Here is a 23,136-nt window from a genome sequence, read left to right on the forward strand (position 1 = left end):
TCCGGGATTCGCCGCACTTGCAAACTCGCAGACTTTGCAGGCGTGTTCCTGGGAAGTCTGGGAGGGCTAAGCGCTGGCCAACTCCACAATTCCTCCAGTCAACAAGACGCCTAAAGCAGACTTTGTGCAGACTTCCAGGGAGTCCACTTGGGGCACAGACTTCAGCAGACTTCTAGGGCTGTAGTCTCCTGGTCGACTGGTCGATTATTTGGTCGATATGCTCTCGTCCGACTAAATTCTCATTGGTCGAATAATCGCCGTGTTACTTTCATAAGGAGAAAAGGACCATTTCCCTCAGTGGAAACGTAGCTTGTATTTACTTGTATCTCACAGATAAGAAACAATAAATTGTGAAGACAGTAAAGCCTCCACTAAAATAGCATTTTAAGTCGTGTGTGTGATTTATCCTTCAGGGATTTATACTTCAGGATTTATCCTGGCTTTTTTTATGACTAATCGATTAGTTGAAGATATCTAATTCCCCTTGAAGAGGCAGTGTAGAAGAAGTTTCTATGTCCCATAAGCTGTTGGCACTGTGGCTGTCTACCAAAGTAGGCAATGGATCACTTTCACATTTTATATATATTCTATCTCATCTAATAACAACAGTTTCCTGTGGTCCAGTTGGCTAAAGGTAGACTAGAAACAGACCTTCTTGGCAGTTACAGTGTAGTTTGACTTAAGATCTCAAGTAAAACATCAATAAAAAAAGTCAGATTTTGTCCTCAGTCTCTCAGCAGAGCTCATAAATATGTTTTACGCCAATACACAGGAAGATATCAAACGAAAAAGGACATCAAACAAAAGTAGACTTGACTTGAATCTATTCACACAAAGAAGCCACTCAACATGTTGGCTGCAGGTAAAGGACGCAACACTTGCCTTATTCCTAAAGTGAGATCTGTCTCACTTCTAATGCTAATTCAACCTAAGCTGTACGCCTGAAACAGGACCAGGCAAGTTCTGTCGAAGATGCCAAGAGTCAAACTGAGAAATGAAAGACACCACTAACTAAATTAAATTTAGAGGAAGTTGAGAGAAAGTGGCTGATGTAATAGACTGCCGATAGCTTTGAGGGGGAATCCCACAGTTCATAGATCAAAATGTTGATAGTAAAGGGGAAGAAGGACGTACTGTATACTGGTGTTCATGAGGAACAAGAAGTGAAAGTGTGTCATTAATGTAAAACACTACTCTCAGTTTAAAGTGTGTAACATGAGGTCAGTCAGAGACAGGTACAGAGCAGCTGGAGCTTTTCAGCCCAACATCCCACTGTGGAGTTACCTGCAGTAATACCTGCAGCACAGAGCGATTACCTGCGGGGCATTAGTCAAATCTGACGAGGGAGGCAAATACTAAAACTACACTCAACCAAGGTCAAAAACTTCATTTAGCTTTGACGTTGTGGCCGACAGGAAACAGCACAGTATATTTATAAAGCGTGTTTGTCCATCCTGATCTACATACACACGGCACAGATCGTGCCAAATGTGGCGTATCAGCAAAAGGTTAATTTGATTATGAAAATCTGCTGTTGCTGTTCATAGTGTCACAATTTACATTTTGACTCATAAGCTAAATGTCCTGTCACAAAACATTTCACCCTGCTGTAACACCTCACACAGGAGGTTTGTGACACAACTTCAACATCCTGCAAGTTTTCATTTCACCATAAACTGAAGACAAATTGTTTTAGTACTATATTAAAGGTCTGATGACACTATAAAACTCTAAAGACTGTATTAAATCAAGACGTTCACATATATCAGCCTGTTTATTGGGTGATCACAGCACATCTATCTGCCATTAGGTGCTCAGCAGAACTGTCTGACTGTGTCAGCAGTATAAGATTGGGTTACAGCCCTGGTGCCCATCGTGGGGGTCCCGACCTTCACTACGAGTCACAAAAGCTTCCAGCACGAATCCTTCTTGACTTTAACCCCTTAAAACCTGGAGTGACATCACTTTTCTTCCGCTGCTTTCAGACATCTTTTGCAAGTATTTAAACCTTTAAACTCTGAGCAAAATGGTGCCATTTCTTTCAAAACCTGGGAAAAAGGCAATATGCAACTTGGTAAAAATGTCCCACAGATTGCAATTTAAAAAAAAAAAAAAAAAAAAAATTAAGAAAAATTAATATTTAGAAAATTATTTTTTTTTAAAATAGGGAAAAAGAAAAAGCTATAGAAAACTATATTTATAATAAAAATAATTAATGGGTTTTTTTAGATTTTAAATTATGTTACAGAGTTATTGTAATTTCTAAGCACTCTTTCTATGTCTTTACCATTTATGTCTGTCTTATTTAGTTTTATTTACTTTCTTTTTTACAAATTTTCTTGTTTTTATTTTCTCTTTTAACTAATTTCTTGCCATTTTTTTGGGTCATTTCTTCTTTCATTGGTTGTTGCCTTCTTGCCATGTTTTCAAGAGAAATCAAGCCAATTTGCTCAGGTTTAGGTTTCAAAGGGTTAAGGCTGAAAACTAAAATAAATATACAGCAGGCATGTCTCTGCATGTCAATTATTTCTTTGATGAAGACTAAATGATGTTGAATAAATGTTATTTTTAAAATTAAGATATAAATTTAAAATTCCATCTCACAGGATGAGGGCACAGTTAATTCTGTTGTTTAAATGGATTTTAATTTGGTGCAGGGTGCTTTATGACTCCTTTAAGAACTCAAAGTTTAGGACTCTCGACTTGTAAACCTTCCCAGTTCGCCACCAACGTCTTTCGACAAGGTTGTGACTTCAGGTGACCAACGTCAGGACAGCTTCTAATGCCAATGTCAACTAATGTAAAATACAGATGACATTAATGTTTTGTTTTGAGTTGTGTTGTTATGTAACCATATTCCAATGTCTTCCAAACATCTCATGCCAACGTTATCTTGAAGTAGAATACCAACATTTAGTCATAAGGTAAACAGAACAAACCCTAACGTCTGAAGTTCAAATGTTGTTAGACATTTAAAATAGCATCGACACAATTATCATTCCAACCAAAATCTTAAGTCTGTCCCAACCTACGAGTTTTTGTGTCTTTTGTGACATCATTTTGACGTCCAGTGCCAGCTCGGTTGACTTGGGACTTGAGTGCAAACACTTGAGAGTTACTTGTGACTTGCAAAACAATGACTTGGGGGCACCCAGTGGCTCACCTGGTCAGCAGGTGCCCCATTTACTAAGGCTATGTTGTTGCCACAGTGGCTGCAAGCTCTCCCTTTCTCTCCCCCCTTCACCCTGATCTGTCCTATCAAATAATCATAACTCTGGGATAATAGTTATAAATGTTTGGAGCAATGTCTAGTAACTTTTAAAGAGATAGAAATGTTAAAAATAATCTTCCATGCTGTCTCAGACTGATGCAGGAGGTCTGGGGTTTGTCACAGTGCCAGTTCAGAGGCACCAGCAGTGTACACACTGTACATTAACGCCTTGCCTGTGCAAGAAGTGACAAGGTGAGACTCTGCAACACGACTGCCACATTAAACCTGACACACACACACCTCCAGCACCCATGCATTTGGGTCATGGCTGCTCAGATCCAACACATACATACATACACTACTATTAAGCCTCCTCCAGCAGCCCTGTGTGTGCCTACAGGCTCTCCTGCCCTCTCTCCAGCCAGAGCCAGCTGGCTTTCTGAAAGAGCACATTCTTCCATCTGCTGCTCAGCACACAGTCACAGGAGACTCATCACTTGGTGCTGTGAGAGCAAAGCGACCCATAATGCCAACTCGACCACAGAGTCCACACTGAATGCCCAGCAGAGGTAAACACTCAGGTCCAGCAGGCTAACAGGCAGCGGTGAAAATGGGATCCAAGTACACTGCTCTCACAGTCTGCTTTAGATGCAGCTCTGACACAGAGTTTCCCTCCGGTAGGAAAGACAGAGCCTGACAGTGTGAGGTAAAACACCGGGACATAAACTGTGCAGCACCACATCATAAACTGACTCAACAACACATCACTGCTCCTTCAGCTGCTCCGCAATCAAACTAATCACACAGCAGCTCTCATCATCTTATCGATGCTCCACTCCTCTGTGCATTTCACCACGCACCTTTCCACGCGTGAGGATTTCCATTTAAACTCGGCTAACCGTTAGCCGCTCACCCTGCTAGCTAACTGCTAACAGGAGCTGGCTAACAGAAACTTTTTTTAAAGTGGAGGCAGAGTGAGCGGCACCGTCTGCGGGGTTATTAAAGCCACGGGTGTGTGTGTGTGAGAGAGAGAGAGAGAGAGAGAGAGCTCACCTCAGTGTGTGTTAGTATGAAAGCCAGTTAGACCCTTATTCGTAGCGAGCATTTCTTCCAGCAGCAGTTCAACGTGTGTGTGTGTTATCCTCCTCCTCCAGCAGCAGCAGCAGCAGCAGCAGCAGCGGACTGTCTGTAGACGTGTCTGCTAACGTTAGCTTAACTGTTACCAGTTAGCCACCGGCTCGCTAACCTGGACAGTTAGCTCCCGCCGCCTCGAGATGTCGCTGTTAACGATTTACCTGTTTATATTAAGACCAGTGTAACTAACAGTCACTTAAAACAGGTCATAACATATCATATCATGTTCTGTTTTTAGCTAAATAATATGTTACAAAATAAAAAGACACACGCTTGTTAAAACGAGCCCTGATTGAGACGAGCATTAGCAAGAAGCTAACTGTCAAATAGCTGTCAAAACTTCATCCTACTGCGCAGGCGCTGTTTTCTGTGCACGAGGCTCAGACCAAATATAAAACAATAAGGGACTGTGCGTTATTTATGAGGGACAATAAGAGGGAGACATGTTAGATATTTTTTAAACATTAAAAAAGGACTTTTTTATTTTGTCTTAGTGACGGAGCACACAACTTTAAATGGTTGTATTTCAGATTTATTTTAAAGGTCCCACATTGTGCTCATATTTAGGTTCATACTTGTATTTTGGGTTTCTACTAGAACTTGTTTACATGCTTCAGTGTTGAATAAACACATTATTTTCCCCTTAGTGTCTGCCTGATTAGCAAATCAGTGTTTATCTTCAGTAACTTCCAGGTGGAAAATCCTTGTCACATACATAAACTCAAATGTCACACTCAAAATGTTATGACATATAAGTAAATAATTATAATAATAATAGCTTTTATTTATATAGCGCCTTTCAAGAGACCCAAGGATGCTTCACAAACAAATAAACAAACAAAACAAGACAGAGCAAGATAAACATACTAGCTGCCAAAGGCCTGTGTGAATAAGTCTTTTCAGCGTAGACTTGAAAGTGTCCAGAGATGGAGCAAGGCAAATCTCCTTTGGAATAGAGTTCCAGAGGGTGGGGGCCGCCACACTGTAGGCTCTATCCCCAAAGGTCCGCCTGTTGGTCGTGATGGGGTATGCTGGTGGATAAGGTCCGATGGGTACGGTGGAGCGAGGTTGTGGAGCGATTTTTAGGCAAGCAGAAGTTGTTTGTAGGTTATGCGGAACTTAACCGGAAGCCAGTGCAGGTGAATGAGAGTGGGGGTGATGTGCTGCCAGTTTTGCACTTACTGGAGCCTGTGGAGGGCTTTATTGGGGACCAAAGAACAGGACTCCGTTGCAATAATCCAGCCGGGATGTGATGAAGGCATGGAGCAGGGTCTCAGCCACAGAATCTGAGAGCAAAAGGCTGAGTCTGAAATGTTTTTAAGGTGGAAAAAAGGCAGATTAGGTGACAGATTTGATGTGTGACTCGTATGATAAAAATGTTATGTCACATGTAGGGTGAAGTCAGCCCAGTCAGTATTTGTATGTGGGCCCCATGTGGTTAGTAAATGAGCTTAAAAATGGGCCCTATATGGGAAGCGTATTGCATTCACTTGACAAATAAAAAAAGCCCTGTTTTTCTGAGTAATTTTTTTTTTGTTTTTCGGAGTCATTTATTTATTTTTCTGTTTTTTGGTGTAATTGTTTTCCTGTTTTTCTGAGTAATATTTTCTGGGTTTTTTTGAGTAATATGTTCTGTTTTTCATGGTAATTTTTTGTTTTGTTTTTCGGGGTATTTTTTTTCGTTTTTTTGTGGTAATGTTTTTCTGTTTTTCATGATAATTTTTTTTCCTGAACGAGGAGACGAGATACTTCAAAATCTCGCGAGAAGCTCCCACCTGGCACCTGCAAGTGACCCTGCATCCATGGTGACTCCTGCTCATGGATGTATTTTGCATCCGTGCTCCTGCTCCTAGACAGTTTCAACTACAGGATCAATAAGGGTAAGGCACGTTATTAGTTACACACAGGGTATGATAATCTAGCTATGTTTTCCACTGCATCCTTCTAGTGTAGGCCTATTGCTCAATTTAACAGGTTAGGTTAGTAACAGGTTGTAACAACGTTAGCAGACAAACATGTATGGGCATGATTTCAGTTGTCACGTAACGTTAAGCTAACAGTTTTTTTCCATCATGCTGGACCTTGTTACTCATCACAAATTTGTCAGCTAACGTTGTTACAACCTGTTACTAACCTAACCTGTTACACTGAGCGATAGGCCTACACTAGAAGGATGCCTGTGGACATTGCTCGTTTGATCCCTCTGCTGATGGAAGGTTGAGACGGACCAAAGTCATCGCTGCTGCACTTCAAGTATCTCAGTGTTGTGATCATTTTATTTCTGGTGTTATATCGTTATACTGTGTGGTGGGACATGTGTGTGTATTCCTGGTGAGAACAGCTTCAAATATTATCCCTGCACCATCTGACCTGTAGCATTGTATTAACTTACCGTCACTCAGCGTTTGGAGAATATTTCTCCTTCTTCTGTGTGTTTCCACCATTTTCTCCTCTGATTAAGAAACTCTTAGACGTCTTAGAGTGCTCCTCCCTGCTCCAAAGTTTTTCACCTTAGGAGCTCTCTTACAGGCTGAGATGCTGTGTGAATAACTGATCTTTACCACAACCTAGTCTTAACTTTAAGGGGAAATTCTAAGAGAACATCATAAGAATTTTCCCAAGAATTTCGTCACTAGGAGCAACTCTTTGTACCAGGAAGCTTTGTGAATACGGCCCCAGATCTGCACTTAATGTTGATACCTTAAAAACAGTGATCAGCACCAACTTACATGTTCAGCGTTCTCACCATCTGTTGACTCCACATATCTTCTTTAATTTTGTTAAAGAGGCCCCGGGCAGAGCAAGCTGAGTGTCCGCTGGTTCAGGACCTCAAAGAACCCTAACTAACAGTTTTTTTAATACTGCTCCTTTAGTTTATTGTTTATTCTTCATTTCTGCATCACAGCAAACGTCATCAGAAATTATGAGTGAGCCGGTAAATAGAAAATTTGTCATTTAATGCAACATAATTGTGACTGAATTACAATTAATCTCATGGAAATAAATCACCAAACTGACAGACAGGATGTTTCATACAGGTATATATTACAATGTGCCTTGTTATATAATACAGTCAGGTTCTGTTTTTAATAAAAATAAGCGCTGGAGGAGGATGTGATACGTTTTGATTTTATTGTAAATTGGACATTATGCACATTACTTAGCGACCGATGACTTGTTAATTAAGCTTGTTAAGTGGTCAGGGAACTCCCTGCGCTGAGTGAGAGTTCAGACGATGTCAAGTCAAAAAGGCAATTTAGCCAGGAGCGCTGCGAGCTTGAGATCTCACGTACAGGACAAACGGTGAGGGAAGTACCAAGATGAGGGAACAAGAACATTGAGTTGCTGACAGTGGTGACTGTTTGTGCCAAAGATACCATCCAATGAACACAAAGAACTGTTGGGGTTTTTTTCTTTGACCATACGGGACGTTAACCGTGAAGTGAAGCTTCTTTCAGCCAAATATCTTTAGTAACCGCAACAGAAAATTCTCCCAAAGTTGATTTGTTTCACGTCATAGCAAATTCAAACCATTTTTTTTGTTTTGTTCAGCAGGTCAAATAAAAGGCGTGGTCTCACTGACACAATAAATATTGCACACGTGATATTCTATAAGGATGTTTTTGCATACAAGTGTTCGCCCCCTTTCCTATGTCTCGTAATATTTCCTCAAGTTATATTTTCCCAAATACGATTATCACCATAGATTGAATATACAGAGGAGTTAACAGTGTCTGTATAAAAACAAAATAACATCAATAAAAGTCGACATCCAACGTGTAATGTGACATCTGGCTGTGAGACCAAAACCTTTCTTTGTCCCAGTTTCTCTAATTTCTGTACAAAGACGATACAACTATCCAGTCATGCAACGTTGTTTGGGAGGGGGTGGGGTGGGGGTGGGGGGTTGTCTGTTATGTTCTCCGCTGTTTTTAAGCATTCTGCATCTCCTTGCCGATCTTGTAGCTCAGGATCTTGTTCCAGTCGATCTTGGTGCGTGTCACAGGAAGCTGGCGGCGTAAGGCTTTGAAGGTAGTGTCCGACATGGTCTGGTAATTCTCGTTGATGGCCGTCTGGAGGGAGAAACATAGGGACGGGGAGAGATGGAGAGATGAGGGAGGAGGAGATTTATGAATAAATAAAGTGTATTAAACATTTATTTAAATGCATTTAAATTATTTCCAGGTGAAAAGTCTGAGTGTTGTGTGATCAGATTGCAGGTAATGGAGAGTCAAATAAGGGTTCAAGGCCCTGACACACTGAGCCGACGGTCGGCCAATGTTGGACCGTAAGCGAGCGTCTGTCACCTCAGGCGCCAAGAAGAGAAGAGAAATGGCAGTTAACGGACATAAACCGTGATATTCATTTTTATTTCCCTGGTCATTCTTTCCGCCATGCACTTTAAATACCAGATGCCTCTTAGCCCAGGGCTCTGCTGGAACTGCCCTGTCTTATATTCATGTACATATGCATATATATCTATATATATTTTTTATCTTTTTATTTTTATACTTGTACGTGTCTGATGGCACCTTGGGGTTGTGAGAAAGCGCAATTTCGTTCCCATGTACTTTGTATGTGGAAATGGCAATAAAGTTCAACTTGACTTAACAAACAGGTCCATGTTAGACCATCAGTGAGCATCTGTCACTCTAACTGGTGCGGTGTGTCCCACACTGTTGCCCCTCGTTGGCATTCTTGGCTAATTTAGCGCGTTGAATCAGCAGCAGCGATGGCAAAGCCCACTGGTGAGTGAAATCAGTCTGATTGTCAGCTCAGCTCAGCTCACGAAACGAGGAACAAAGGTGAGGAAAGTAAACAAAGAGCTAAAGTCCAGAGGGAGTGAGACCAAAACAAACTCATTCCTTAAGGTTAGATTATTTTTCTTCAGCAGAAATGTTTCCTGATGGTTTGTGTTATTGTTCACTGGCGCTCAGTAAATATGCTCTGATTGTGTTGTTAATGTGCTAACTGGCTAACTAGCATCAAGACAGTCTGCCTGTTTCCCTTTTTGAATTACAATTATAGACAACCGCCGTCTGCTTCTGTGGAGAGTTATTTTCTCTCACACAGGTGCAGAACATACGTGTTGGTTGATCATCAGCTGGAGGATTTGCAGTGTGTTCATGTGCACAGATGTGCTAGTTCTTTCAGGTTTGGTGTGTCTGGGCCTTAAAAGCTTGATGTAATGAGGAAAATCCTGTGATGGGGTCTGCAGAGTAAAAGCCTTTGCACAGCAAGTCTGTTTTTTTCGTCCAAAATTGTTGCACGTCTAAAAATAAATATAACTTCACATTGTGTCAATCAGTCCAAAACATTCGTCTGTCATTGAAATTTTTGGAACAGGTTCGATTTTCTGTGTTTTTCGCCTCCATCAGAGCCTTCAGAGACGTTTGACCAAGAATCAGTGAAGAAAATGTGGCAGCGGGACACAGCGGGACACAGCGGGACAGGGGAGCACAGATTCATTTTATAACCCAGACAGCTACTTTCAGCAGGTCAGATAGTAATATTAGAGATATTATATTAATATCATAATAGAGAGCGAAGACAGCTCCGCCCCTTCATGCCGCTGTGGTGCCAAATGCAGGACAGGGAGGAGTGATGACAGTCAGATAGGTAACTCCAGCAGAGAGAGGCAAAGGAGGGAATGTGTCCTTTACATTTTGTCACGTGTTGCAAATTTTCACAACAAATAGAACAATAAAACACATCAGAATCAGTGTGCAACGTTACTGTGTGTAACAATTTCTTTCTGCTGACAGATTTTTAAAAAAAGGAAAAAAAAGGGTATCTGGTAAAAACTGACTCTTTAAAAGTGAAGGATTTCATCATTTAATCCAGACAAGAGTAAAACATGGGCTCCTGAAGATGTTGTATTTTTAGTCAACTGCATCAATCACAGCAAAACTTCTAATCAATAATTCAGTACAATAAAATTTCAGCTAAGTGTGGGAACCACTGATCTGCTTCATGTACATGTCAGTTAAAAACCACCGGCAAACATGATCTGTTGGTTCCTCTGCAAAAACCAGTCTGTAATCAGCATTTTAAAACATACCTGATAGTCGTTCTCTGCAGCCTCCATGATCTTAACGAACTCCTTTGCAGTTGAAGCCTCATTCTGAAAGATGACAAGACATAATTAATTCAAGAGATAAAGTGTCGTGAACAAAATACTTCAGAAATAACACTAACTGGCACGTCCACACTGTGAGAAAACATCCCCAGGGAGCTGTCAGCAAATTGAAACAGCATTAAGGAAAAACCAGAGATACAATCACCATGAATTAATTAAACTAATAATGAGAATATGTTTAACGTATGAGACGTCACAGTCATATCTGAGAGGACTAGAAGGGCTCGAATAGAACCTGCTGCCTGCTGTATCCTGTATCTGAGGTCCAGAGGGTCCTTCCAGGTAGGAAGTTCATCAAACTCTGAATCTAATCCTGAACTCTGTGTTGACTTACCCTGAGCTGGGAGACAGCTGATTTGAATTAGTTCAATCAACTCTGAGTAGGTACACCTTGAGTTAAGCGCGTGCACAACCACAATAAAAAGCCATCATCAGTGGAGCCCCGATACCTCGATTCACCATGGCAACCGGAGAGAAAAAGCGGTCAACTTATTTTACACCTGTGGCATTGGAGGTGCTCATGAATGCCTACAGAGAATATGAGCATGTATTTCATAAAAACAGTAACACTGCTAAAGCTGCCAAGCAGAGAGAGGTGGCATGTGAAATTTAGCAAGCAGAATTGTCCTTGACGGGATGTTGGTGGCGTAGTGGATAGAGCAGGTGTCGCATATATATTGGTTTTGCCGCAGCAGCCCGGGTTTGACTCCGGCCTGTGGCACCTTGCTGCATGTCACTCCCTTTGTCTCTCTCCCCCTTTCACGCGTAACTGTCCTGTAAGGCAAAATGTCCCTCCCAGAAATAATAAAAAAGAATCCTTGCTTATTTCAGCAGCTATTTTAAGCACATATAGATGGTTGATGACTCATTTGAATTTTGAATCCCCCCTCCCTTCGCCACCCAGCAACAATCTCACTCTGAACTGACATCAAAACTTGAGAGCCCTGCCATTAATTCACATTTAACCACACTTAATTAAATCGTAGCTTACAGGTGGAAAAGTGGTTTTGAGTAAAATCTGATTTCATGTAGGTGCAATCTCACAGGGGAAAAACACACTTGAAAGCAGCTTAAAATGAAATATAAAAACATCATTCAAACAGGTAAGGCATGTTTTACTTGGCCATGACTGTACCTCTCTTTAGTTTGATTCATATTTGATTTATTAAACAAAGTAGCTTAAATAACCTGTCATTCAGTGGCTATGTCATTATGTACTGTAGGCCACCAATATCATATAAAAAGCTACCGTTCACAAAAAAACGTAGCGCGATGCACACTCGCTCTGATGAGAGCGCACGTCCATGGTGTGTCAGATTTGATATGTGTGGCCGGTAAATGATTGAGCCTAATGAAAAAATGGTACGGTTCAAACAGATATTCACTGGGGAAAGACAGTACATCTAAACAGGGTCTGAAGTTTCTCTCCCGGCGTAAAGCATTGTGAATTAATTCTGCCTCAATATCGATCAGATTTCCTACATACGGACAACCCATGTGTGTCTGCCAGCTTGCTTCAGGCTCGGCAGTAGGGAGGAGACAGGGTGAACTCAGGGTTTCTTACAGAAAACCTGCCAGCGAGCAGGTTTGGTTCACAGAGTCACCTCTCTTTCTGGATTCTTTTCTCTTTCTGGGTTAACATACTCAGAGTTTTGTTCTGGAATACCCCCCAGGTGTGTTTGGTCATACTCACAGAGATTGACATGGACTCCTGAACCTCTTTGTGGCTCACCAGTTGAACGTTGCCGTCTTCATAGTAATGAACCTGCAACAATTAAGAGGTTTAATTTGTCTGCATTGTGAACATGAAATTCCTTCTGCAACTCAAAACAATGAGACATGAAGAAGAGGAGAAAAACAAGCTGTGTGGGTGACACAATGAAATCCCAACGGACCAACAAAAACGAAAGAAAGAAAACTAAAATTACCGCCCTGTGGTTTTACGCCTCAGCGCTCCAGTAAAGCTTCACACACGGAAGATCTATACAATCAGCACAGTTTCAAGATTAGAGTCACCAATTCAGTATCTGATGATCATGATGATGTCACAGTCAAACTGACCTTTGACCTTTTGGATATATAATGTCAACACTTCTTCATTTTATCCTGTTGGACATTTGAGTGGAATTGTTTCTCATTTAGCACAAGAATTACTGAGTTATGGCCAAAAACATATTTGTGAGGTCACTCTGACATTTGACCTTCGACCATGAAATTCACATCAGTTTATTCTTCAATCCAAGTGGACGTTTGTGTCACATTTAAAGAAATTCCCTCTCAGCGTCCTTGAGACATCACGTTCACAAGAATGGGACAGACAGGTATAGGTGTGAAGAAACACTTTATATTGAAGCATGTGTTGAATTTGTGTGTAGTCTGCACACACGGTTCATACACTCTCACACACAGACCCATCTGTCTCTTCACTCCTCTCACAGAGTAGATTTAAACAGGATACCTGGATTTTCATGATTCCTGCCACCTGAGTGGTCGAGGGGGAGATGGTGAACTTCCATTCTGACCTCCAGCGTCCATTCCTGTGCAGAGAAGAAGAAAATCAGACTTTAATCACGTTACAGCTCTGTACTGTAGGGATGGGTACCAAACCCCAGTATTAAACCGGCCCCGGGTCCGAATTATTAAAGACCGCAGCATTGATAAGCTCTAATGTTGAGTATTGGAGAAAATAGGAGGATATATTTCGTGGTTATTTAGGGTTACATATATGTTATCTTGTAAAATTATTATTTCACCCACTCTGTTTCTAATTTGCGATAAGATAAAGATTTGTCACTGATGCATTTTTGGTGTTCAATCCAGAGCAGAGCTCTCTGTGATGGAGTCGCACAGCCTGCTGCATGTGCGAGGGTCGAGGCCAGCTCTGCCACTGTGTCACACACACACACACACACACACACACACTCATTAGTTTAAGGTCCACACACTTTAAGTTTTTTAACGTCATACTTGTGTTTGGTCATGTCGTCAAGCTAGTTTTCTGTCTCTGTCAAGTAGATTGAAACAGCCACAAGGTCACAGTGACCTTGACCTTCGACTACAAAATTTTAATCAGTTTATTCTTCAATCCAAGTGGACGTTTGTGCCAAATTTAAAGAAATTCCCTTAAGGTGTTCGTGAGATATCGTGTTCACGAGAATAAGACTGAAAAGATCACACTGACCTTGACCTTTGACCATTGAAATCTTATCAGTTCAACACTGAATCAAAGTGGATGTTTGTGCCGAATTTTAAGAATTCCTTTAAGGAGTTCTTGAGATATCATGTTCATGAGATTGAAACGGACATAAGATCAAAGCGACCTTGACCTCTGACCACAAAATTCGAATCAGTTTATTCTTCAATACAAGTGGATGTCTGTGCCAAATTTAAAAAAAAAAAATCCCTCACAGTGTTCTTCACAAAAATGAGACAGATATGGTCACATAGACCCTATCCTTTGACCACTAAAATCTAATCAGTTCATCAATGAGTCCAAGAGAATGTTTGTGCCAAATTTTAAGAAATGTACAGACGTACAGACAACCCAAAAACATAATGTCTCCAATCATGGCTGTCGCTGGTGCAGAGGCATAACAAACTGTGAATATACGAGTGGAGAAACGTAACAAAAGCAGGGGGATCACAGGGATTTGCTGAATTTGCGTTAACTGTTGCGATCGTAACATCGCAGAATCCTGGTGTGGTGACAAATTTGGGGGTTTATTGGGAAAGTTTATTCTGAAGCCCCGAATCATATAACATGCTTTAATCCAGGTACCACAAAAATAATTCCAGCTCTTTATTCTTGTTTTCTTTACGTGTGCATTAGACGTTGAATCAAAAAACTGAACATTAAAAGTATACACGATCCGTCAGCTTCAGTTTCATACCCTCATCTTATCCCAATCTGCCCCACAGGTTCCTCATTACTGAAACATGGCAGCTAATGGTGGCCGTCACTTACAGGAGCTGTGGGATCATTACACCCAACAACCCATAAGCCCAGTAAAACCCAGCAGCAAAGAGGATTGGTGCACTTCTTATCCAATTAGATTAACCCGATCAGAAACAGCTTAGCGATGCTTACCACGGCCAACAGTCCAACACTCTACAGTTAAGTGGTAATTACAGTGATGCCTTTGAAGCATCTCATACGTATCAAACAACAGTTCAGGCTTTTTAAGCTCGTTCAGTGTTCTAACATCTTTTTAAGATAAAGTGATTGAGAAACCATCGCTGGGAGTTCTACAGGCCCTGCTGGTCTTCCTTAAACTGAGGGAAATTTCTGAGTCTGTCCTGTCATCTTTAGTCTGTCCTAAAACTGGAGAGGCTCTTCTAGAATCAGTGTACTGCTGTGTGAACAATGTGTTTCCTCATCATTACCAGATGTCACAAATCCAAGTGGTGCAAACATAAGAATAATAAATCACTCTGAATACTAAGTGTCTAAAACGTACCAGAAGTTTTTTGGTTGAAACTGATGGCACTCGATGCACACGATGATGGTTTGATGTCCGTCGATGGTTTTCCCGTAAATCTAAAGGAAGAAGAACAAAAACACTCTCAGATTTCATGTGTAAGGAGCTTTTTCTTCTCACAGCTGACGATCAGTCTTAAGTTCCACTTTACTGCTGTACATGTGAAGGAATTAAATGTGACAGAGGTTTGTGGTTAACATCGACCAAATTAAACTCATTGCTGACGTGCGACTGAGAGACTGTTGTATATTAAACATGCTCAGAGGCGATTTGGCAAACCACACGCAACAAATTCACAGAGCAACTCTGTCGTGTCTGCAGCAGAACAGCACTGTTCACTTTGCATTAATAAATAAGGAGCACAACAGGAGCTTTGTAAAACAACATACTGTCGACCATTAGTTCCTCCTGTAAAAAGTCAAACTGCACAACACATGACATGATTCAAATACTTTTTTTTAACAGGTGGAAATCCCACATTTTAACTCAACATGTCCTTGTAATAATCTGTGATATTAAAGGAGGGATGGGTGGTTTCATTTTGGCGTCACTGTACAAAAATCCCACAAAAAACTTTGAGCATATTTTAATTTAAGTGGACTGAGAGGAAGCTAGACTTCTGTTCCTCCTCTTGGCTCTGTTTTCAGGCAAGCTAAGCCAATCACAACTCATTTCAGAGAGAGGGCGTTCCTGTTGGCTTCATGTACAGTTGCACATGTCTTCAGTGATTCAGTGGTGGCAAATCCTGCAGAAAAAGTTGTCAGTTGCCTGACACACCAAGCCAAGGGTCCGGTAAAGTCAATTTGGGCCGTCGGTGAGAGTCTGCCGCCCTAGTCACCCCCATGTGTCCCGCACCGTTGGCCCTCGTCTGCTTTTATTCAGCCAATTCAGCATGTTGATTTGGCGATGGCGGAGCCTGTCTATGAGTGAAATCACTTACATTCATATGTATTTATTTTGATTTTTGTTATTTTTATTTACTTTGTCTATTTAGTTTGCCATCATCATTTTTTGTATGTTAATTTTGTGCTCTACATAACATTGTGAAATTTTGAAATTTAGGTGGAGGCTTCAAATAAGCCTACTGGGTTTTTCGCCTCTTCCTGCACCATGTACTATTTATCTGTTATTCTTGTGTACTTCTAAACTGTGCAAAATAAACTAAACTAAACTAAACTCTGACCGTCAGTTTAACTCAGCGCACGAGAAGAGACATAAAGGTGAGGAAAGTAAACAAAAGTCCAGAGTGAGACCAAAACAAACTTGTTCCATAAGGTCAGATTATTTTTCTCTTTAGCAGCAATGTTTCCTGATGGTTTGTGTTATTGTTCACTGGCACATGGTAAATATGCTCTGTTCTTTTACAATGGATTGTGTTGTTAAAATGCTAACTGGCTAACTAACGTCATGATGGTCATCCAGTTCCCCTTTTTGAAAGATGAATGCTGAACACGGACGACTGCCGCCTGCTGGTGTGGAGAGTTACTCATGCAGGAGCACAACGCATGTGCTAGTTGGCCGTCAGCTGTAGTCTTTGCAGTGTGTTATTTGACATTACACACAGACACAGACGATATGATGCGACATCTGGTGTTTGTTGCCGCTAGTTCTTTGAAGTCTGTTCGACTTGTCTTGGCCTTTGGTCTTGCATAGACAGACTTATCTCCAAACTTTATTTTAGTGCTGTGCCAGTGCTGCAAAAAGTCTGGTTGAACCCATCATAATTCTGCACTGAGGGGAAAAACACTCTTGAGTTGTTTGTATTTCTTTAAACCAATCACAGCTGTCTTGGGTGGCGCTAAACCCAAGATGCTGTGACACGGGTGCCTTTGCAAGTTAGCACTGGGACGGAACTTGTTTTGGTGCAAAAGCGAGCCGTGGCGTTAAAATGGCTTAATTGCTGCAAAAGAAAACACCACATTAAACATTGAAAGACGTTTTAGTGAGCAGGTTGCTGTTGCTTCGTGCAAAGTGCTTAAACGACACGTGGAGATAGATCTGCATCATTGTAGTAACAGTGTAGGCTGAGACGTACGGTGCAGACTCCATTGGGATAGTGCTCCTTGACGTAGGCCCTGACAGCTGAGTCCACAGCGCTCCTCCAGCCCTCTATGGAGCTGTCAACGTCGTGGGGCCGTGGGTCGCTGGCCTCCTTCCTCAGGTGGTCGAACTTGAAGGAGATCTTGTTCTTAGGGTCCAGGACCCGGCCGTTCTCAAGGTCACCATGCTCTGTGATTAAGACCTGCAAGGAACAAAGAAAAGGAGAGTGAATGAAAGAGTGAGACAAGAGGTAACAGGAGGAAGAGGAGTCAAAAAATGCAACAGAGCAGAGAGGAAGACAGAAAAAGTTAACAACAAGACAAAGACACGGATGAACAACAGAGAGAAGAGAAGTGGAAAAGACAGGAACATGACCAGAAGGCAGAAGATTCTGTGGATAAGAATCAGGAGATTAATTAACGGGATGTGAGAAGAAAAACAAGAACGAAGGAAGAGAGTGATGAACACAAAGGACAGGAACACAAACGTCAGCCTGAACTTTCCATCGACTGTCTTCCACCTCAGCACTGGGCTCGGCCTGCTGGGTGTCAGACAGGGGAATTTCAACCTGTTATGTGGGAACAGAGGGACATGATGACATCTTTACATAAGACGCTGCAACCATTACCGAAGCTTACGTTCATTCACCACCATGTTCAACCTTCACAAACACTCACAGGCAGCGAGCACAGTGACATTTAAATAAAGACGTGTTGTGATCTTGTTTCCTGTGAAAGCAGCAGAGAACTCTGGGACTTGTTTGATCCTTTAATCCCCCCTTTCTGCTTTAATGCCTATAAGAACATAATATTAGTGCAATAACAATAATGAAAACTGAATAAGCTTGTTGACTTCACTGCTCCTGTGTCTCTTAATGATGCAGGTTATATTTTTTATGTTATTGGCTCTTCTTACCACTGTTTTAACATTTGTAAAGCGCGAGCATATGATGTGTGTTGGCAAGAATCTGGCACTACTATACACATCAAGATATAAGGATTAGGATTCATTATGTTGCAGGACAATTTCAGAAAACCTGTCATATTATAAAGAACATATGACCACAGGCGTTAAATCTGATATAAAAAGTTTACGTTTTTATGCAACAGTGTGTTCTGCATTTGTATTTTTTTAAAATCCCTGTAACATGCAAGCGATATGTGGCTATATTGGAGTAGAAGAGTCAAATGGCTAACGATAAATCACTACAATAAGAATCTAGTATTCTGGGGTTTAAACAACACAAAATTAACCACTGCGACGAATATTTACAAGTGAACACTTAATTAGAAATTGTTGTGTTTTTGAGAATCAATACCAAGGTTTCCAACACATTCATTTATTTGTGGCGGCCTGCCAAGATTAAAAGATCCTCCGCCACAAATAGATTTTCTATTTTTGAGACTGGACTGTTCATTAGGAGCAGCACTGGAATATATAAACCATTCAGTTATTTATAGCACCACATTGTCAGAATGCAGAGCTCACTCAGGGCAGATACGGAGCCGCAGAAGGTCAGGCACATTGAAAGTAAAACTTAACCATTTGTTCTGCTGGGTCTAAGTTTGTATTCACTTGCTGCAGCTGCTCCTCTCTGACCTAATCAGCTCTGAATGGTTTGACAGGTCAATTATCCACCCTGTGAGTCACAAACTGCAGCTGAAGAAAAGAAAGAAGTCATGGAGAGCTCCGTCTGCGCTGCGTTCATTGACCTGCAAAAACCTCTGAATTTAGAGAGGTGACACAGAATGATACCAAGGGACACACAGGCATTTAAAAGAAGTATTATCAGCTACATCCACACATACACTCTCATTCTGTGGGAAACACTGAATACAGTATCACAAAACATAATACGGTGAAACTCAAGTGTATCGATGTTTTCTTACACCCCTACTATACACTGAATGTTTCACGCTCTGAGAGAAAAACTCTTTGGTCTTGATTTTTTGTTGAATTTCAGATAAACTGCAATTGCTATACAAACCTTGACTTTTTTATACAACTTTTTTTTTTAGTTTTCATGTTGTGGTTCTGTACTGGTGCTGAATGTGTGAGAAGAAACACCATAAAACAGTTTTTATTGCCTGCATGTGCAAAAACACGTGACAAGATAAAGTTATAAACTGCACATTACATCTTTGTCTGATGTGCATCAGCTATAGCGATACTACACTGCAGTACTTTGTCTTATTTTAATTCCTCTTAATATGTTCATTGTATGTTTAATATGTACCAAAAAAAGGAAGCAAATTCCTTGTACGTGAAAACCTACTTGGCAATAAATCCTCTTCTGATTCTCTAAATAATCAAACATTATAGATATTACCATATATATTTTTTATTTTGAACAGTGCAATGAAACGTTGACACCTCTGGAGTACGCCAAAGCCTTTAAAGGAAAATCCTAATTTAAAATTAATTGAGATGTCCCCACTCTGAGGTTATCAACAGGTTCTCATGTGACATGGACTGAATGAACATGTCTTAAATAAGCGTGCTGAATGTGGTGCAGAGTTTGGGGAGCAACAAGTAAAGTGGGAGAAATTAACCAGTCAGCAGATTCAGACCTGTGATGTCATCCCATTTCATTTAACCTCTAATTTGCCACCATCACCTCAAGTTGAAGGCGAAGAATAATCTCACCTGTTCTTCGTAGCCCTCGATTTTCACCGGGGTAAACTGGTCCAAGTTGTACTGTGCAAATGCACTGCGGAGAGACAGAGACAACACGTTACTTCGTACACTCCAAATTAAATACTTGATACAAACATATTTCTACTCTGGGCTGGATTTAAAGATTTTAGTCTACGTGATATAAGTAGTTTGGACAATACAGACATAAGGCTGAAGTAGTGACACAGAAGCTCAGCTAATGTACTGCTGTGGAATGGGGCAGCAGCAGATTATATTTTAGTCACCAAAAAAAATCAATATCAATTTAAGTGTACGCTACATTATGAATATTTTCACTGCTTTACCTTTCTGTCAGACAGCCCTTTCTGAGGAGGAATGGAAGCTGCTACCTATGCTGTCTTCAAAGCCACCAGACTCCTTTGACAAAAAGTAATTTTTCCTCACAGAACAAAAAGAGCTGCAGGTCCAAACTAAGCCTTTAAAACACCAAAGTCACACAATAACACAAACAAACCGACCGATCGAGGCGGTGGTAGACTAGCAGCTCCTGTGTTCAACAAGGTAAAATAAATGTTTTTGTCTGGTGCCTTTGGAGAGAGTGATAAAACAACTTCAGTTAGCCGTCATAAATCACTGTCTGACCCTGAGGTAGGGCGGTGAGAATATTTTAAATATAGCATCCACTTAGACTGATATTGATTTTTTTTTAGGTGGCTAAAATAAGTTTTGCTGCTGCTCCCGTAAGCGTCGCTGAGCTCTACTGCAGGTGATAAACTGGGTGCTTCTCAAATATCAAGGAAGGATCCTTAAACGGCTGAATTTTGAGGAGGCAATGTCAGCAAAGGACTGGTCAATGTCAAGGATCCTTTAAATTTTAACGAGGATATTTGCTTCCCTCAGAGAATTTTCAGGGATGCATGTGTGTATCCTCAGCAGATACAAAGTACCCACAATTCTTTGCGCACACCTGGGCACTTGCTAGCCTGTTGCAATGTGTTTTTTTACCAAATGCTAGGAGGGAGTCTTATCGAGCCTCTGTGGGACCTGACTTGGGAGGACCTGTCCTACCAAGGAAGCATCCTTGACTTTGAGAAGCACTGACTACAGATAAGTACCTCATACAACCCTTCCTCAAAAAATCTGAAAGATCCTCTTAAAGTCTTTCTGCAAACTAAAAGCAAAAACTTATTAGTGTGAGAGGGGAGACTTACTTCGCTGCACCTTCCCTGAGAAGATTGTCATCGTTGAGCAGTAATCGCACATCTGAGGACAAAAAAAGTCAAGATCATTAGAGGGAGAAGAGGAAGAAGGAGAAAAAGACAGAGAGGAGAGGAAGACGACAGGTACAGCAGATTAGCACCATGACACACACACGCACACGCACAAACACAAAAGACAAAGCTGCCTGCAGTCAATCTTTTCAACATTTATGCCAGAGGAGCAAAGCAGACATGGTAAATTAGCTCAGTGGAAAAGGCTGTAAATTCACACAGAGATGAAAGAGGACAAAGTGGCAAGAGGGGACTGTATTTTAGACACTGTGTGTGTGTGTGTGTGTGTGTGTGTGTGTGTGGCTGTCAGGCTGTGATAAGAGGCAGACAGACAGCCCGCCGGCGCTCCTCTGAGGTGACGACATTTATCGAGGTCGGAAGAGGCTTTAACGATGCCAAAACACATACACACACACTCTCTCGAGGGGCAACTCTTTGACAGCATGGTGTCAACACTGGCGCTGCAGGGCGAGCGGCAATTTGGCCAAAACATCATAAACTCATTTTGCTTTCTAGGTGGCCACAGTGGTATGATAAGTAACACAGGAACACAAATAATTTTCCATTTCAGCTGCTGTTTAGCAACCGCAAAAACAATTATAGAGACAGCATTGTGAAAATATGCCCAGTTTCACAACAATATACTTTGATTTAACAAGCCTCCGCCCACCGATACAGTGTGTCTCCCCTTCTGTTCCTGAGATATGACGTTAAAACATGATGATGTCACAGTCAAGCTGACCTTTGACCTTTTGGATAAGAGGTCATCACTTCATTATTTTATCCTGTTAGATATTAATGTGAAATTCTGTAATAATTAGCCAGTAAATTCTTGAGTTATGGCCAAAAACACGTTTTATTTGACCATCACCTTTGACCATCAAATTCTAATCAGTTCATTCTTGAGTCAAAGTGAACGTTTGTGCCAAATTTGAAAAAAAACCTTAAGGTGTTCTTGAGATATTACGTTCACAAGAATGAGACAGATGCTAGGTCACAGTGACCTATCACGACTCTAGTCAGTTTATTTTTGAGTTCAAGAAGACGCTAATGCCATATTTGAAAAAAGTCCCTCAAGGCTTTTTTGAGAAACTGCATTTGTGAGAATCAGAGTGACGCAAGGTTACAGAGACCTTGACCTTTGACCACCAAAATCTTATCAGTTCTATCATTATCAAAATGAACAGTTGTGCCAAATTTGAAAAAAATTCCTTAAGGTGTTGTTGAGATATTGCGTTCAAGAGAATGAGATAGATGCAAGGTCACAGCAACCTTGACCTTTGACTACCAAAATTAGTTCATCTTCGAGTCCAAGTCAACCTTTGAGCCAAATCTGAAGGTGTTCTTGAGATATCGTGTTCACAAGAATGAGACAGATGAAGTATCATGACCAAAATCTAATGAGTTCATTGTTGAGTCCAAGTGGATGTTTGTGCCAACTGAAGAAATCCCCTCTAGGCATTTAGGAGACATCACGTTCAAAAGAATGGAACAGACGTACGAACCGACAACCTGAAAACATAATGCCTATGGCCACAGCTATCGCCAGCGTGGAGGCACAAATTGTATACATGTTTTACCAATTGGTAGTAAGTCAAATAAGTAGGGTTGAGTCAAGTACTCTGATAAAACAAGTATCCTGTACACTTAATGTACTTTTTATGAGTACAAGTATGAGTAACCGAGTAAAATGTGTCAACATCTGTACTGCTGATGAAGGAAAATCTTTATTTGGGTCGCTGTGTTCCCTTCTGATCAAACCTGATCTGAAGTTCAATCCTTGTTTTGTACATAAAATAAATAAATACAGCAACTTCTGATCAATTTCAGGGTTAAAATAACAACTCGTCGTTTCCACAACAACTTCTGGTTCAAACTCCACCCATTCAGAGCACATTTATGAACACAAATAATTTCATTGGCTGAACAGATACAGATTGGTGTACTTGCTCATCCTTACAAGTAAGATCAATGTATTCTGTAATACTGTAGTACAATGTAAAAACACTTTTCCACGAAATCCTCTAAATTTAATTATCCCCCCTTTTTTATTTCAGAAACTTGAAGGAGATGTGAAACATTGGTTTTTAAAAGGCAGCAGTCTAATCAGTCTGAATCAACTTCAACCTACAACGTCCTGTGTCTTTGAAACTGCAGCAGTCAGTATGACTATCTCCATACGCCTACAGTGCCAAAAATAAACTTGTGGTTCAACTGCTAAGGGTC

The 23,136-nt window shown here is 40.9% G+C and overlaps 1 protein-coding gene across 1 annotated transcript in view; it reads right to left on the reverse strand.

Moving 5' to 3' along the window:
* Positions 1–8,220: 8,220 nt before the first annotated feature.
* Positions 8,221–23,136, reverse strand: part of LOC126407752 (F-actin-capping protein subunit alpha-2) — a 37,617-nt gene continuing 22,701 nt past the window's right edge. Inside the window, exons 3-10 of the mRNA XM_050072938.1 lie at positions 20,851–20,902; positions 19,649–19,712; positions 16,998–17,204; positions 14,942–15,021; positions 12,943–13,021; positions 12,178–12,249; positions 10,407–10,469; positions 8,221–8,418 (exon numbers count right to left, since the gene is read on the reverse strand). Coding sequence (XP_049928895.1) covers positions 8,278–8,418; positions 10,407–10,469; positions 12,178–12,249; positions 12,943–13,021; positions 14,942–15,021; positions 16,998–17,204; positions 19,649–19,712; positions 20,851–20,902 — 758 coding nt within the window. The 3' untranslated portion in view covers positions 8,221–8,277. The remainder of the gene's footprint in view (positions 8,419–10,406; positions 10,470–12,177; positions 12,250–12,942; positions 13,022–14,941; positions 15,022–16,997; positions 17,205–19,648; positions 19,713–20,850; positions 20,903–23,136) is intronic.

Source organism: Epinephelus moara, chromosome 20 (assembly GCF_006386435.1).
Source record: "Epinephelus moara isolate mb chromosome 20, YSFRI_EMoa_1.0, whole genome shotgun sequence".
Taxonomy (NCBI): Eukaryota; Metazoa; Chordata; class Actinopteri; order Perciformes; family Serranidae; genus Epinephelus; species Epinephelus moara.